The sequence below is a fragment of the Pituophis catenifer genome, unplaced genomic scaffold (genome assembly GCF_029215685.1).
Source record: "Pituophis catenifer annectens isolate HBS135680 unplaced genomic scaffold, rPitCat1.0.hap2 SCAF_1, whole genome shotgun sequence".
NCBI lineage: Eukaryota > Metazoa > Chordata > Lepidosauria > Squamata > Colubridae > Pituophis > Pituophis catenifer.
The window spans coordinates 22824856-22836826 of NW_027256881.1; the positions used below are offsets into that span (position 1 = coordinate 22824856).

The 11971-nt window shown below is 44.2% G+C and overlaps 1 protein-coding gene across 1 annotated transcript in view; it reads right to left on the minus strand.

Annotated features, from left to right (window-relative positions):
• The window catches only part of KIF3C (kinesin family member 3C), a 38944-nt gene extending 35848 nt beyond the window's left edge, over positions 1 to 3096 (minus strand). The window contains exon 1 of the mRNA XM_070946881.1: positions 1684 to 3096. Coding sequence (XP_070802982.1) covers positions 1684 to 3096 — 1413 coding nt within the window. The remainder of the gene's footprint in view (positions 1 to 1683) is intronic.
• Between the last annotated feature and the right edge of the window lie 8875 nt (positions 3097 to 11971).

Genomic DNA, 11971 nt, shown 5'->3' on the forward strand with positions numbered 1-11971 from the left:
CTGGTGTATATGATGGGGATACTGAAATTTTAGTATCTTTTTGGTTGCTGTTTTAATTGATTGTTCAGTTCGATTTGGTTTACCATCTAGAATCTGGTGGGATAGATAGGCAGATACATACATTGGATGGAAGGATGGATGGATAAATGCCAAGTAGTTGTTGAAGAATTCCAAGGTTTGGTTCTTGGAATGTCCAATTAGTTCTAGGAGAGGAGGGAAGCCTAGTAGTTTGACACAAGATTTTATAAAAGCCATCATTTGGGGCAGAGACATTATTTCTGGGAGCCTCAGTGGGACTTTGTGTTTTCATCCTGGAAATGCAGTATAGAATCACTATAAACATTTCAGAAATATTCATACAGCCATGTCAGTTAAAGGCAAAGCAGCTACGTTTGTCCAGTGTGCTATATTTGATTTTGTATTAACCTTGATTAGGGATTTTTTTTGTTTGTTTTTGCAGCTTAGCATCTTGTGTGCACCTCAACCGTTGAATTAGTTTATGCTTCAATATATTGCATGAATCCTTCAAACTGATTACTTGAGTAACCAACTTAAGCATTTTCAATAAACAGAGATGTTCCATGTGCTCCCTAGTCTGAATCGTGGGGCACACCCACCCATTTTTCAAGAGAGATGAAACTCAAATCTTTTAGGCAAATTTTGGATCCTCATGCTTGGACCACAGGATGGGCCCTATCTTGCTGCACTTCCCAGGTCATGCTAAAAGGCAATCAAGGGCACAGACAACACTTGCAAATCTGGCCAAACAAGAATCAGCAAAAAAAACCGCAGATACAGTTTAGGGGAGGAAATGACCTTTGAGCATCCGTTAGGCATACTTTTCAGTAAAAGCTGGGACAGAAATAGGATGGGAAAAGTCCTCACTTAAACCCCTGAGAAGCTGCAGGCGGTGTGACCTGGAAGACAGGGAAGGTTGCATCCCCTCGTTAACACCCATTTGCAGAGACAAAAGGAAACCCCATCAGAACTGCAGGAACAATTGGCCAACCTCCCAGAGGTACCAGCCAATGCGTATGCAGGAGGTCACCTCCACCCAGTCATAGCAATGGCCTTTTCTGTGCCGCTTTGTTGTGCAATGGAAGAGCTTATTAGCTGAAGCTGCCAGCCCTAAACACCAAAGACCCCCTCCTGAGCTTCATCGCTCCACAGTTCAGCCACTCCTCCTTCCTGGCCAGATGGAGCAGCATCTGACAGCCTATGCAAAGGAATCCGACACATGACAGCGCATAAACCTAAGCAAGAGGCCCAGCAGATACTGCAGCCAACAGAAATCCATTACTGCCACAAGGTCCAGTGTGCGCCAGCAGACAAAATATTAGCATGTGGCCTCTGTCTCCCCAGGAAGTCACACCTCTTTTCACTGAGCATCAACCCATATTTACCACAAATATTGCTGGAATAGTCCTCATAATGAATGGCTGCATGCTGAGTTAAGACTCCAATAAGTCCATCTGATTAGCTAAGTGTTATTAAAAGGGGGGAGTGAATTAATCTTAATAGTGAACCTATCAGATGATATTTAGGACAATGTGGAACCTCCTGCTCCACCTGGAAAATGATGTCCTGCCTCACTGTTTTTTTTTTTTCCTGAATGCACAAATGATTGCTTAGTGCTGTGTACCCGAACCAAACTTCAGAAATGGTGGTATGAATGAGGCTTACCTTGTATTTGGTTGCTAGAAGTTCAGTGGCCTCTTGCTCCCTCCTGAGTTCCTCAATCATCTTTTCTTTCTCCTCCAGTAGCTTTTGCTTCTCCTCATTCACCAGGCTGTGGTCATCTTGGATTGCAGCTTTCTCCTCCTCCAACCTCTCCTTTTGCTCCTTCAAGTAATTTTTCATGTTTTTTTCCAGCCCTCCATCCTCATTGTCCTCTGGTTCTTCACCTTCGGGGGTTCCCTCCCCATCTATGGTTTTCTTTCTCCGGCTACTCCTCCGCCTTTTCTTGCTCAGCATCCCACGTTTCTCCAACTGGGCCTTCAGGCGGATGATCTCCTCCTGAAACTCCCGCAATAGTGTATCTTTAGGATCCTCGTTGATTCGTGGCTTGTTCTTGATATTTTTGGCCCTATTAGCAAATCGGAGGGTTGACAAGCTCTCATCGTAGCTGTGGGAAGCTGGGCCCAGCGTGGCTACCATGATGGTCTTGGCATTGCCACCCAAAGAGTCCTGCAGAAGGCGGGTGAGCTTGGAATCCCGATATGGGATATGGGTGCTTTTGCCATCCACCAGGGCTGAAATCACATTCCCCAGAGCGGAGAGGGAGAGGTTGATCTTGGAGGCTTCTTTGGGTCGTTCCCCCTGGGCACCCATCTTGCTTTGCCTTTCACTCCCAGCCAAGTCCACCAGGTTGAGCTTTCCTACCCGGATGTGATCCTCTCCATCTGGGCCAGTCTCACTGCACTCCACCGTGATGACAAAGATGGCGTGTGAGCGGGAGCTGTACTCGTTCATGTTCGTGCTGCCCACCGATCGAGTTTGGTTCCCCAAATTCATGACGTGTTCAATTTCTTTGACGTTTTTTGTCACAAAGGACGAAAGGTCCTTGATGTAAACACCCGTTTCCGGGTTCTCTTTCAACTCCATTTTCTTACTCTGGTCTTTTGCCAGGAGATCTCGGATCTCTTCTTGATAGATCTCCAAATAGGAAGCCCTGACCAAATATTGCTGGTTCTGCGAACGGGAGATGTGGGTGAAAATGTGCTCAAAGGAGATGGGGATGACACCTCTCTTCTCAGGGTCAGCCCAGATCCCTTGCATAGTGTAGGTCTTCCCGGTACCCGTCTGACCGTAGGCAAAGATGGTGCCATTGAATCCTTGCAGGACCGAATCGATCAAGGGCCGGACCGTTTCATCATATAGGTCTGCCTGTTTGGAGGTGGCATCATACACAGCATCAAAGGTGAAGGTTTTGGCCAGTTCCCCTGGGGAGGCCTTGGGGTTCCGGATAGTCACCTGGCCCAGCTTCACATCCATGTCCAGGATCCTCTCGTAGCCGGTGGCTTCCTCTTTCCTGTTCATGGGGCGGCAGCGGACCACGACTTTCAGAGTCTCGCTGACCCTGGGCCTATTAGCCATCGCGAAACCGAGAACGGGGGGTCCCTGCTCCCGGGATCTTTCCTTGCCCTTCGGCTGTCAGGGCTGGGCAGCGGCAGCACCGTTTCTAGGCATGAGGTCCTCCTCTCTCCGCTCCGAGTGGCGAGCTGGGTGGCTGCTCCGCTGCGGCACCGGAGTTGACAGGCTGGCGCGGGCTGCGGTTCTCGGCACCGTCTCTTCTCACAATAGGTAAAGAGTTTAAGGCGTGCTCCCTTCACGGCATCCCGCCTCGGACCACGGACCACCCATGCCGGCTCATCCCGCCGTGAAGGAGGGGTGGGTGGAGGGGGTGGGTGGGTAAGGAAGAAGAGAGAGGTAAGGGCGGGGGACGGACGGACGGACGGTGCGGGGTTTTTTAGCCTTCCCCGCAGGCGGCGGACGGCGTTAACCCCCGCTCTGCCCAGGCTCGCTTCCTTCCTAATCTCAATAGCTTCGCAGCGAGTCCCTCAGCAGCTCCAGGCGATCCGAAGGGCTCGCGAGTCGCAGCGCTGGATGCTCATTCATTGCAGCTCAGCAGCGGCAACAGCAGCTGCCGCCCCTCTCGCACGTAAGAGGACGAGGGAGGAAAACAGAAGGGAGGGGGAAGCAGCGCCCGGAGGGAGATGCTCCTGCTGCTGCTGCTGCTGATCCGGTGGAGGGGGGGGGTAAAGGAGGGCTGCCGGCGCTTGGCTTGCTGCCGGCTGCCCTGGAACGGAAAAGCAAACCGCGGGAGGGCGGAAGGGGGCTGGGGGATAACAGAAAGCGTCTCCTCATCCTCAGTTTGCTGCCCACCCCCAGAAGGGGAACCACCAGCAGCTCCTCGGCTGTCCCCGCCCACTGTTCGCAAAGCATCCTGGGGAACGTAGTCCTGCCTTTGTTGTCTTCTTCTTCTTCAGCCACAAGAAGGATGCAACTCAGAGCCGGTTGACTTGGAGAAGGTAGGCTGGGGTTGTTGGTGATATGGTGTTTCTTAAAGGGACAGGCGTCTTTATTATTAGTCATATTATTATGTTTTTATTAGTCATATTTCTGTGCCGCCCACTCTCCGAGGACTCTGGGCGGCTTACACTAAAGACAGTATACTTAAATAGCATATTGCCCCCCAACAATCTGGGTCCTCATTTTACCCCACCTTGGAAGGATGGAAGGCTGAGTCAACCTTGAGCCGGTGAGATTTGATCCACTGATCTAGCAGTCAGCTGAAGTAGCTGCAGTACAGCACTCTAACCACTGCGCCACCTCGGCTCTTTCTTTCGGCCATTTAAAACCTGGGGTTTTAAATTTGTCTTGGGCTAAATTGATTTAATTCGATTTTACTTCTGCTCTTAAATTTTTGTATTCTAGGTGTTTTATCTTGTGCCTGTTCACTGCCCTGAGTCCTTCGGGAGTAGGGCGGTATATAAATCAAATAAAATGAAAATGAAATGAAATGAAATTTGGAGCCAAACAGAAGGAGGGAGCCTCCGGGATCAAGAGAAAGGCCGATGACATATCATCATCATCATCATCATCATCAGGATTGTTCAGACGTTTGAATCTTTGAGACCAGCAACAATTTACGACAGTGTTTCTCAACCTTGGTAGCTTGAAGTCCACCATCTTCAAGCTTCCAAGGTTGAGAAACACTGATTTACGAAAACCTTTCCCAACGGAGTGGCTGCTACGTCTCCCAGACTGCTGGGCATCATGGGGGTATAATGTAGTAAAGAGTGCCTGATGTGAGCAGATTAATCAAAACGAATGTACATTTTATTCCTTGATAGCCTCTTTAAAAAATAGGCTCCTCTTAGGTCTCACAGTCATTTTATATGTGGTTGTGATGATTGGGACAAACCCAAGATTAGGCAGGACTAGAAAAGAGTTTTTTTGGGTGGGGCGGAGTTTGAGCCCAGAAAAGAAAAAAAAATCCATTTGGAATGTGAAACAGCCTAGCAGAAGGAAAGGCAGCTCTCACACAGATGGCACAGCCCAGCGAGTTCTCCTATGCAACTCTTCTCTAGCCCCAATTCCTTGCCAGATCTGGGCTATGCAAAAAACCTCTGGGAAGAGACAAGTTATTTGCTGTCACCTAGTGGTCATCCAGTAGTGAGTCTCCTAAAATAATACACAGCCTTTTCATTTCCATGGGTTCGTTAGGGCATTAATTAGCGCACCTTGGGAGAGTGACATTTTGGGCTTTTTTTTTTTAATTGTCTGCTTGAGGCATCTAGATCAGCCCTAAAACTGTAAGCAATAATAGAAACATTGAGATATTAATGATACACAGAAATTTGCTATTTTTTTTTCTAAATCTCCACCTCCCATATCAACAGCTGATTGAGTCTGGAAGTATGGATCAGGCTTTGCTAGTATTTAAATCAGTATTTAAGCTCCCAGAATTCCCCAGCCAGCATGCTGGGAAAAGGTAACAGCAAACCCCCAAACTTTAACCTTAAACTGTCTACTGTTGACCTCACCCCATTCCTAAGAAGTCTGTAATGGGCGTGCATAAGTGCACCAGCGTGCCTAGCGTCCCTGTCCTAATATTTCTTTTTACTTACTCTTTTCATGTACTCAAATTATGTTTATACTTTTACCTGTTATCTTATATATGCTTGACAAATAAACTTATGATTATGATTAAATTATTTTGATATTCCTTCCAGGAAAATGCATGGACATGCCCATATAGTTAGCAGGAGTTGTTCAGTGCTGCTTTATTTTATCTCCTTTTTCTTATTCCTGCAATTTTAATTAACCTATGTACCCATTTTTACAGACTGTTTAGCAGAGAAATCTGAATAAAAGATATATTTTGGGAGCAAATTGTATGTTTGCACAAATCTCTAAATGAACAGTTCCCACAGAGTAGAGAGCTAAATACTGTACAAATTAGTTCTACAATATGTATATTTATTTATTTTATTTATTTATTTTATTAAATTTATATGCCGCCCTTCTCCCGTAGGACTCGGGGTGACACACAGAATAAAAACATGTAACAATAAGAAATCCTAAAAACAGCCAATATAAAACCCCAAACAGAATAAAATCTCGTAGCAGATCAGGGAAATTGCTGAAACAGCCATGTCTTCAGGTCAGTGCGGAAAGTGTATACATACATACATACCGGTACATACATATATATTAGATTCAAAATAAGAAAATGGTGAATATAGTAGATGCAAAAGCTTAGGCAGCCTTTCAGACACTGCTCTGTATTCCTTCCTTTGGCTAAAAGGAATAATGTACTTTCTGTATTTTAAAGAATGTATTTTTAGTCTTGGTTTTGATATTTTGATATTTTTTCCCATTCTTCTTTGCAGAACCTTTCTGGCTTAAGAACAACTCCTGAACTCCTTACATGCACTAGATTTTGAGATCTCCCAGATCCTGAATAATATTCAATCCTGTTGACTGTGAAGCTGTTACAAAACATTTATCTGTCCTATAGCCATTTCATGGTTAGTTTGGAAATTAGTTTCAAATACACATAGTCCTTGATTTACAACCACAATTGAGCTCAACATTTCTGTTGCTAAGCAAGAAAGTGGTTAAGTGAGTTTTGCTCCATCTTACAACCTTTTTGCCACAGTTGTTAAGCAAATCACTGCAATTGTTTAAGTGACTCTTACGGTCATTAAGCAAATCTGGCTTCACTCACTGATTTTGCTTGTCAGAAGCCAGCTGGGAAGGTTACAAGTGGTGAGATCAAATAAGTGGTGGGTTGTCCCCCAGTTTGGACCGGTTCGCAAGAACCGGTAGTAAAACTGGCGGGAGACTCCGCCCACTGACCCGGATGTCATCAGAAAGCTTCTGCGCATGCGCAGAAGCTTCGGTGTATGTGCAGAGGAGCAAGCGAGTGAAGCGAGCACACGCACGCGGCCCCATTGCAAACCGGTAGTAAAGGTAAGTAGAACCCACGCCTGGATCAAATGACCCCAGGACAATGCAACTGTCATAAATACATGCCAGTTGCCAAAAGCCGGAATATTGATTGTGTGACCATAGGAATGCTGCAACAGTCATAATACGAAAACCAGTCATAAGTGACTTTTTTCAGTGCTGTTGTACTGGTCACTAAACAAATGGTTGTAAGTTGAGGACTATCTGTACCGTAACAGTTTTGCACAAATATCTAACTTCTTTGCAGCTTCGGTTCCATTTTGCAAACTGAATTACCTGCTCTGCCCACTTACAATGTATTATTAATGATTGCTGATCCAGCCACTATCCAGAAGCAGGTTGACCTTTACAAGAAACCAAGAATAATAAACCTAAGCAAAATCAAAATACCGGCCAGAAAACATTGCAGGTGGGATGCAGAAGATGAGGGAGCTGAATAACCAAATAAAGCCACAGGGTCAATGGGACTGCTTTCTCATTCTACAATGCTCTGGCAATTTTGCTAAGCACTTTTGTATTTTTCCTCCTGCTGATTTAGCACTTCAGGCAGAGGGCCAACTTGGATTCCCTTCCCACTCAGTACTAAAATTGTAAGGAATCATGCAAATTTTGCAGCACTCGTTTTTTCAATAGTTCCTCATGGTCTGCAGCTGGACTGGTTTGCATCTGGAGAGTATTACATTGAGCAAGGCTGATCCAAATGTTCCCTGTATGTGGGAAACACTGCAATCTTTTATCTCCTTAGCTGTACCCCTTTCTTTAGACTCATCTTTTAAAACTTGATGATAATATATATCTTATAGAAGCACCAGCAGTCTTACTGACCAAAGATCCATCTATATCAGGTGTGTCATCTATATCAGGTGTGTCAAACTTGACTTCATTGAGGGCCGAACCAGGGTTGTGTTTGACCTTGGGAGGGCCAGGGGGCGTGGCCAGGGGGCATGACTAGCTCAATGTCACTCATATTGGGGGTGCCTGTGGTGGCCCAAGTGCTTTGCCAGTGAAAACGGGCTCCCAAGCTCCGTTTTCACCTGCAACAGCCTCCTGAAACCCTCCGCCAGTGAAAACAGCTTGGGAGGGCCACCTGTGGCCCTTCCAAGCTCCATTTTTATTGGCAGAGGCATCGCGGGTCGGTCCTTCACTGTTTCCAGGGCAGCTCTACGGGCCAGATCTAAGCACCCCACGGGCTGGATCCAGCCCATGGGCCTTGAATTTGACAATCCTGATCTATATGAATCTATAGCAGCAGTGAAATCCGGCAGAATCTATCCGGCTCGCACGAACCGGTAGGGCCGGCGGCAGGATGCTCCGCCCACCCACTGGGACGTCATTATGTCCCGTTTTTGATGCTCTGCGCATGTGCAGAAGAGGCGCGCACGCTTACATTTCCGAACTGGTAATGAAGGTAAGTGCATTTCACCGCTGATCTATAGTCTGTTTTCATAATGACCAAGCAAATACTCTGGTAAATTCATTGACAGAGAATGAAATGGCAGTTTTCTTGCTGTTTGCCTGGCATTCAACAGTACATTGATTCTTTTAAGAATGAAAATGCCATTAAGCTTTCATATCTAATAGCTACTTCTACCACCTATTTACTTAGCTTCCTTTGAAAAAGTAAGATCCTTTGGAGTTATGTTCATCTTCCTGGATCCATTCATGTAGATTTCTTGACAATAACACCAAAATGGCTACCATTGCCTTCTTCCTGGATTGTTTCCTCTGTATTCCATTCTTGCTTATTTCCTTGTGGTTTCTCAATCAAGCACCAGACAGCTCCAGCCCTGCTTAGCTTTCTGAGATCTCACAAGGTCAACTGCAATATAAATCTATTGCTATCACTGAATCTTGTGGCAATGCTACATTAAATGAATTATATGCTATGGGTTGAAGCCAACTAGCTGTTTATCCTGCCTTTCCTTGAGGATAAAAATAGGCAAGCGGAGATCGTGGAAATAAATCTGGCTCTCCTGAGTTTCCTGTCTAGTTTTCCTAACTGGAGGATTTCTTACCTAAGTTAGGGTTGCCAGCGGGTGAAAGGACACTAACATTTGAAAGTCTTGCTGGCTCACATGAATACACTGATCCTACCTAAGGAAGGATGAGATCCATTCTAGCATTGTTGGATGAGACCTTAATTTTGTACCAGAAATATATAATGTACTGTAACATCAATCTTTTATTGGAAAAGAATCAGTGTACTGCCAAATTTTAAAATGGAAATCAGGAACTCATAAGTCTATCAGTTTATGTAGAAATGGATTATTACCTGTAACATTATTATGCAGAAGATCAAGGTCTCGGTTGAAAATGATCAACATAATTTCTACAAAGATGAGTCTTAATTCACTTATGTTTGAGTTATGTGGCAGTACCGTGTTTCCCCGAAAATAAGACCCTGTCTTATATTTTTTTGAACCCTGAAATAAGCACTTGGCCTTATTTTCGGGAAGGTTTTATTATTTTGGGGCCGGTGGAGGAAACCAGAGGAAATGGCAAAGACTGGCTGTGCATGCATTTAAATATTTTTGGGAGGGCTTATTTTCGGGGGGGGGGTTATTTTACTGCATGCGCTCAAAAGCCCAATTGGGCTTATTATCAGGGAATGTCTTATTTTAGGGGAAAAAGGGTACCTGCAGGGCCACATATTCCAACCAGCTCAATCTATTAAAATACAGGTAGTCCTAAACTTATGACAACAATTGAGTCCAAAATTTATGTTAAGTGAGAAATTTGTTAAGTGAGTTTTGCCCATTTTACGACTTTTCTTGCCGCATCTGTTAAGTGAAATCACTGCAATTTTTAAATTAGTAACACAGTTGTTAAGCGAATCTGGTTTCCCCATTGACTTTGCTTGTCAGAAGATTGTAAAAGGGGATCATGTGACCCCAGGACACTGCAACCGTCATAAAGGTGAGTCAGTTTTCAAGCATCTGAATGTAAATCACATAACGATGGGGATACTGCAACGGTCGTAAATGTGAAAAATGGCCATAAGTCACTTTTTTCAGTGCTGTTGTAACTTTGAATGATCACTAAACGAAGTGTTTGTAAGTCAAGGACTACCTGTATCCAAGGAGAAGCTACTCATAGTCCCACATTTCTGCGAGGTTCGATGTTAGATGCGGTGATAGAAGAGACCGACACAGTTCTTTAGTAACAATAGCTCTTTAATAGTAGACCAGTACAACCCCACAACCTGCTTGTCTGGCAGTGTCCTCTTTTATAGAGGGCTGCCAGACGGCTTAGCCAATGAGATTCAAGTATTTTCCTGCCTATTTGGAGGACCTGAGTGAAGCCTGCAACTCACTTCCTTACTTCCTTATACGTTATATAACATTGGAGGCAGGGGTGGGTTCTAAAATTTTTTACTACTGGTTCTGTGAGCATGGCTTATTTTATGGGCGTGGTTTGGTGGGTGTAATGTGATGGTGGGCGTGGCCAACTTTTTTTTTTTTTTTTTTTTTAGTTTTAAATGTATTTTTTCTACAACCTTAAGAGGATGCAGAAAAAAATGCTTTTAGAAGCCTCTGGCGATCAGGCAACTCAGCTGGGATCGCCAGAGACTTTTAAAGGCATTTTTTTTTCTACAGCTTCTTCAGCCAAAGAGGTTGCAGAAAAAATGCTTTCAGAAGCCTCTGACGATCCCAGCTGAGCCGCGCGATCATCAGAGGCTTTTTTTTTTTACTTTTAAAAGCATTTTTTTCAGTCGAAGAGGTTGTAGAAAAAATGCTTTTAAAAGTAAAAAAAAAAAGCCTCTAATGAGGTAGGCGGGGTAAGCGAGTGGTGACTAGGTCGGGGACCAGTTCGGGGGTGTGGCCAGCCAATGTTATTACCGGTTCTCCGAACTACTACAAATTTTTACTACCGGTTCTTGTGAACTGGTGCAAACCAGGAGCAACCCACCACTGATTGGAGGGAGTGAAGCTGCAAAGCACTGCTTCTTTTGTGTCAATTCTGGTGCCTTGGAACAGCCTCCTGACAAAACTCAGGGTAGCTCCCATTTTGCTGATTGTTAGGAAAATGTTGAAGACCAAACTTCTGTGTGTATAAGTATTCTCTCATGTATGATACCATATTTAATTATCCCCCCCCCCCGTTTTTTTGTCCTTATTGTATTCCTTTCCCTTGTTTAGGTTGCTTTTGATGGTCCCTGTTTGGAGTTTTAATCAGACTGTTGATGTTTTAACTTGCAAGCTGTAAGCTGCCAAGAATCTTTTGAATTGCATGTACTGAGGCAGAAGTTTCATAAATAAGTAATCAATACAATACAAACCACTTCCTCAGGGAAGGAAGGCTGAAAAGATGGGTTGGCAGATAAAATGAAGTCATCAGAGAAAACATTACTTTGTTCTTATCTGGCATTGAAAACCCAAGTAGGTTGTTTTAGGTAAAATGGATGCCCCTTTACAGGCTGATGTTTCGGCCTACATTTGGTGCTCTGGATGATACTGGCAACTGAAGAGTAATCACAACGCCAGATTCCAGTACTTTTGATGAAAGCAAAATAGCTTCTTACATTTTTCTACATGTCTAAGAATTGTTACCGATTCGGTCTTTCATTAAATATGCAAACAGATTGCTATTTAGGAGAGCTATAAAAATAGCAGTTTTTGTTGCAGGAAGGCAGGAGAATTCAATTGCTTGAAGGGACTCTCTCCTGAATTATAGAGCTTCTTGATTTTAGATATAACAGTTAGGGAATTGGAGTGCCCAAACTTATATATATATATACAATAATTGAGTTCAACCATCATTCTAGACCTAGCAAGGCTTCCTTAATTTTGGCTCAGTGGGTTGTACAAATCAAGTCTATTAGTGAAGTCCTTAAATTACAAACCTTTGTTTAGTGACTCTTTGAAGTTATAACGGCACTGAAAAAAAGTGACATACAATCGGTCCTTGCATTTAGATTGCTGCAGGATTCCCCTGGTCATGTGATCTAAATTCAGGCACTTGGCAACTAGCATATATTTACATTGTTTGTGAC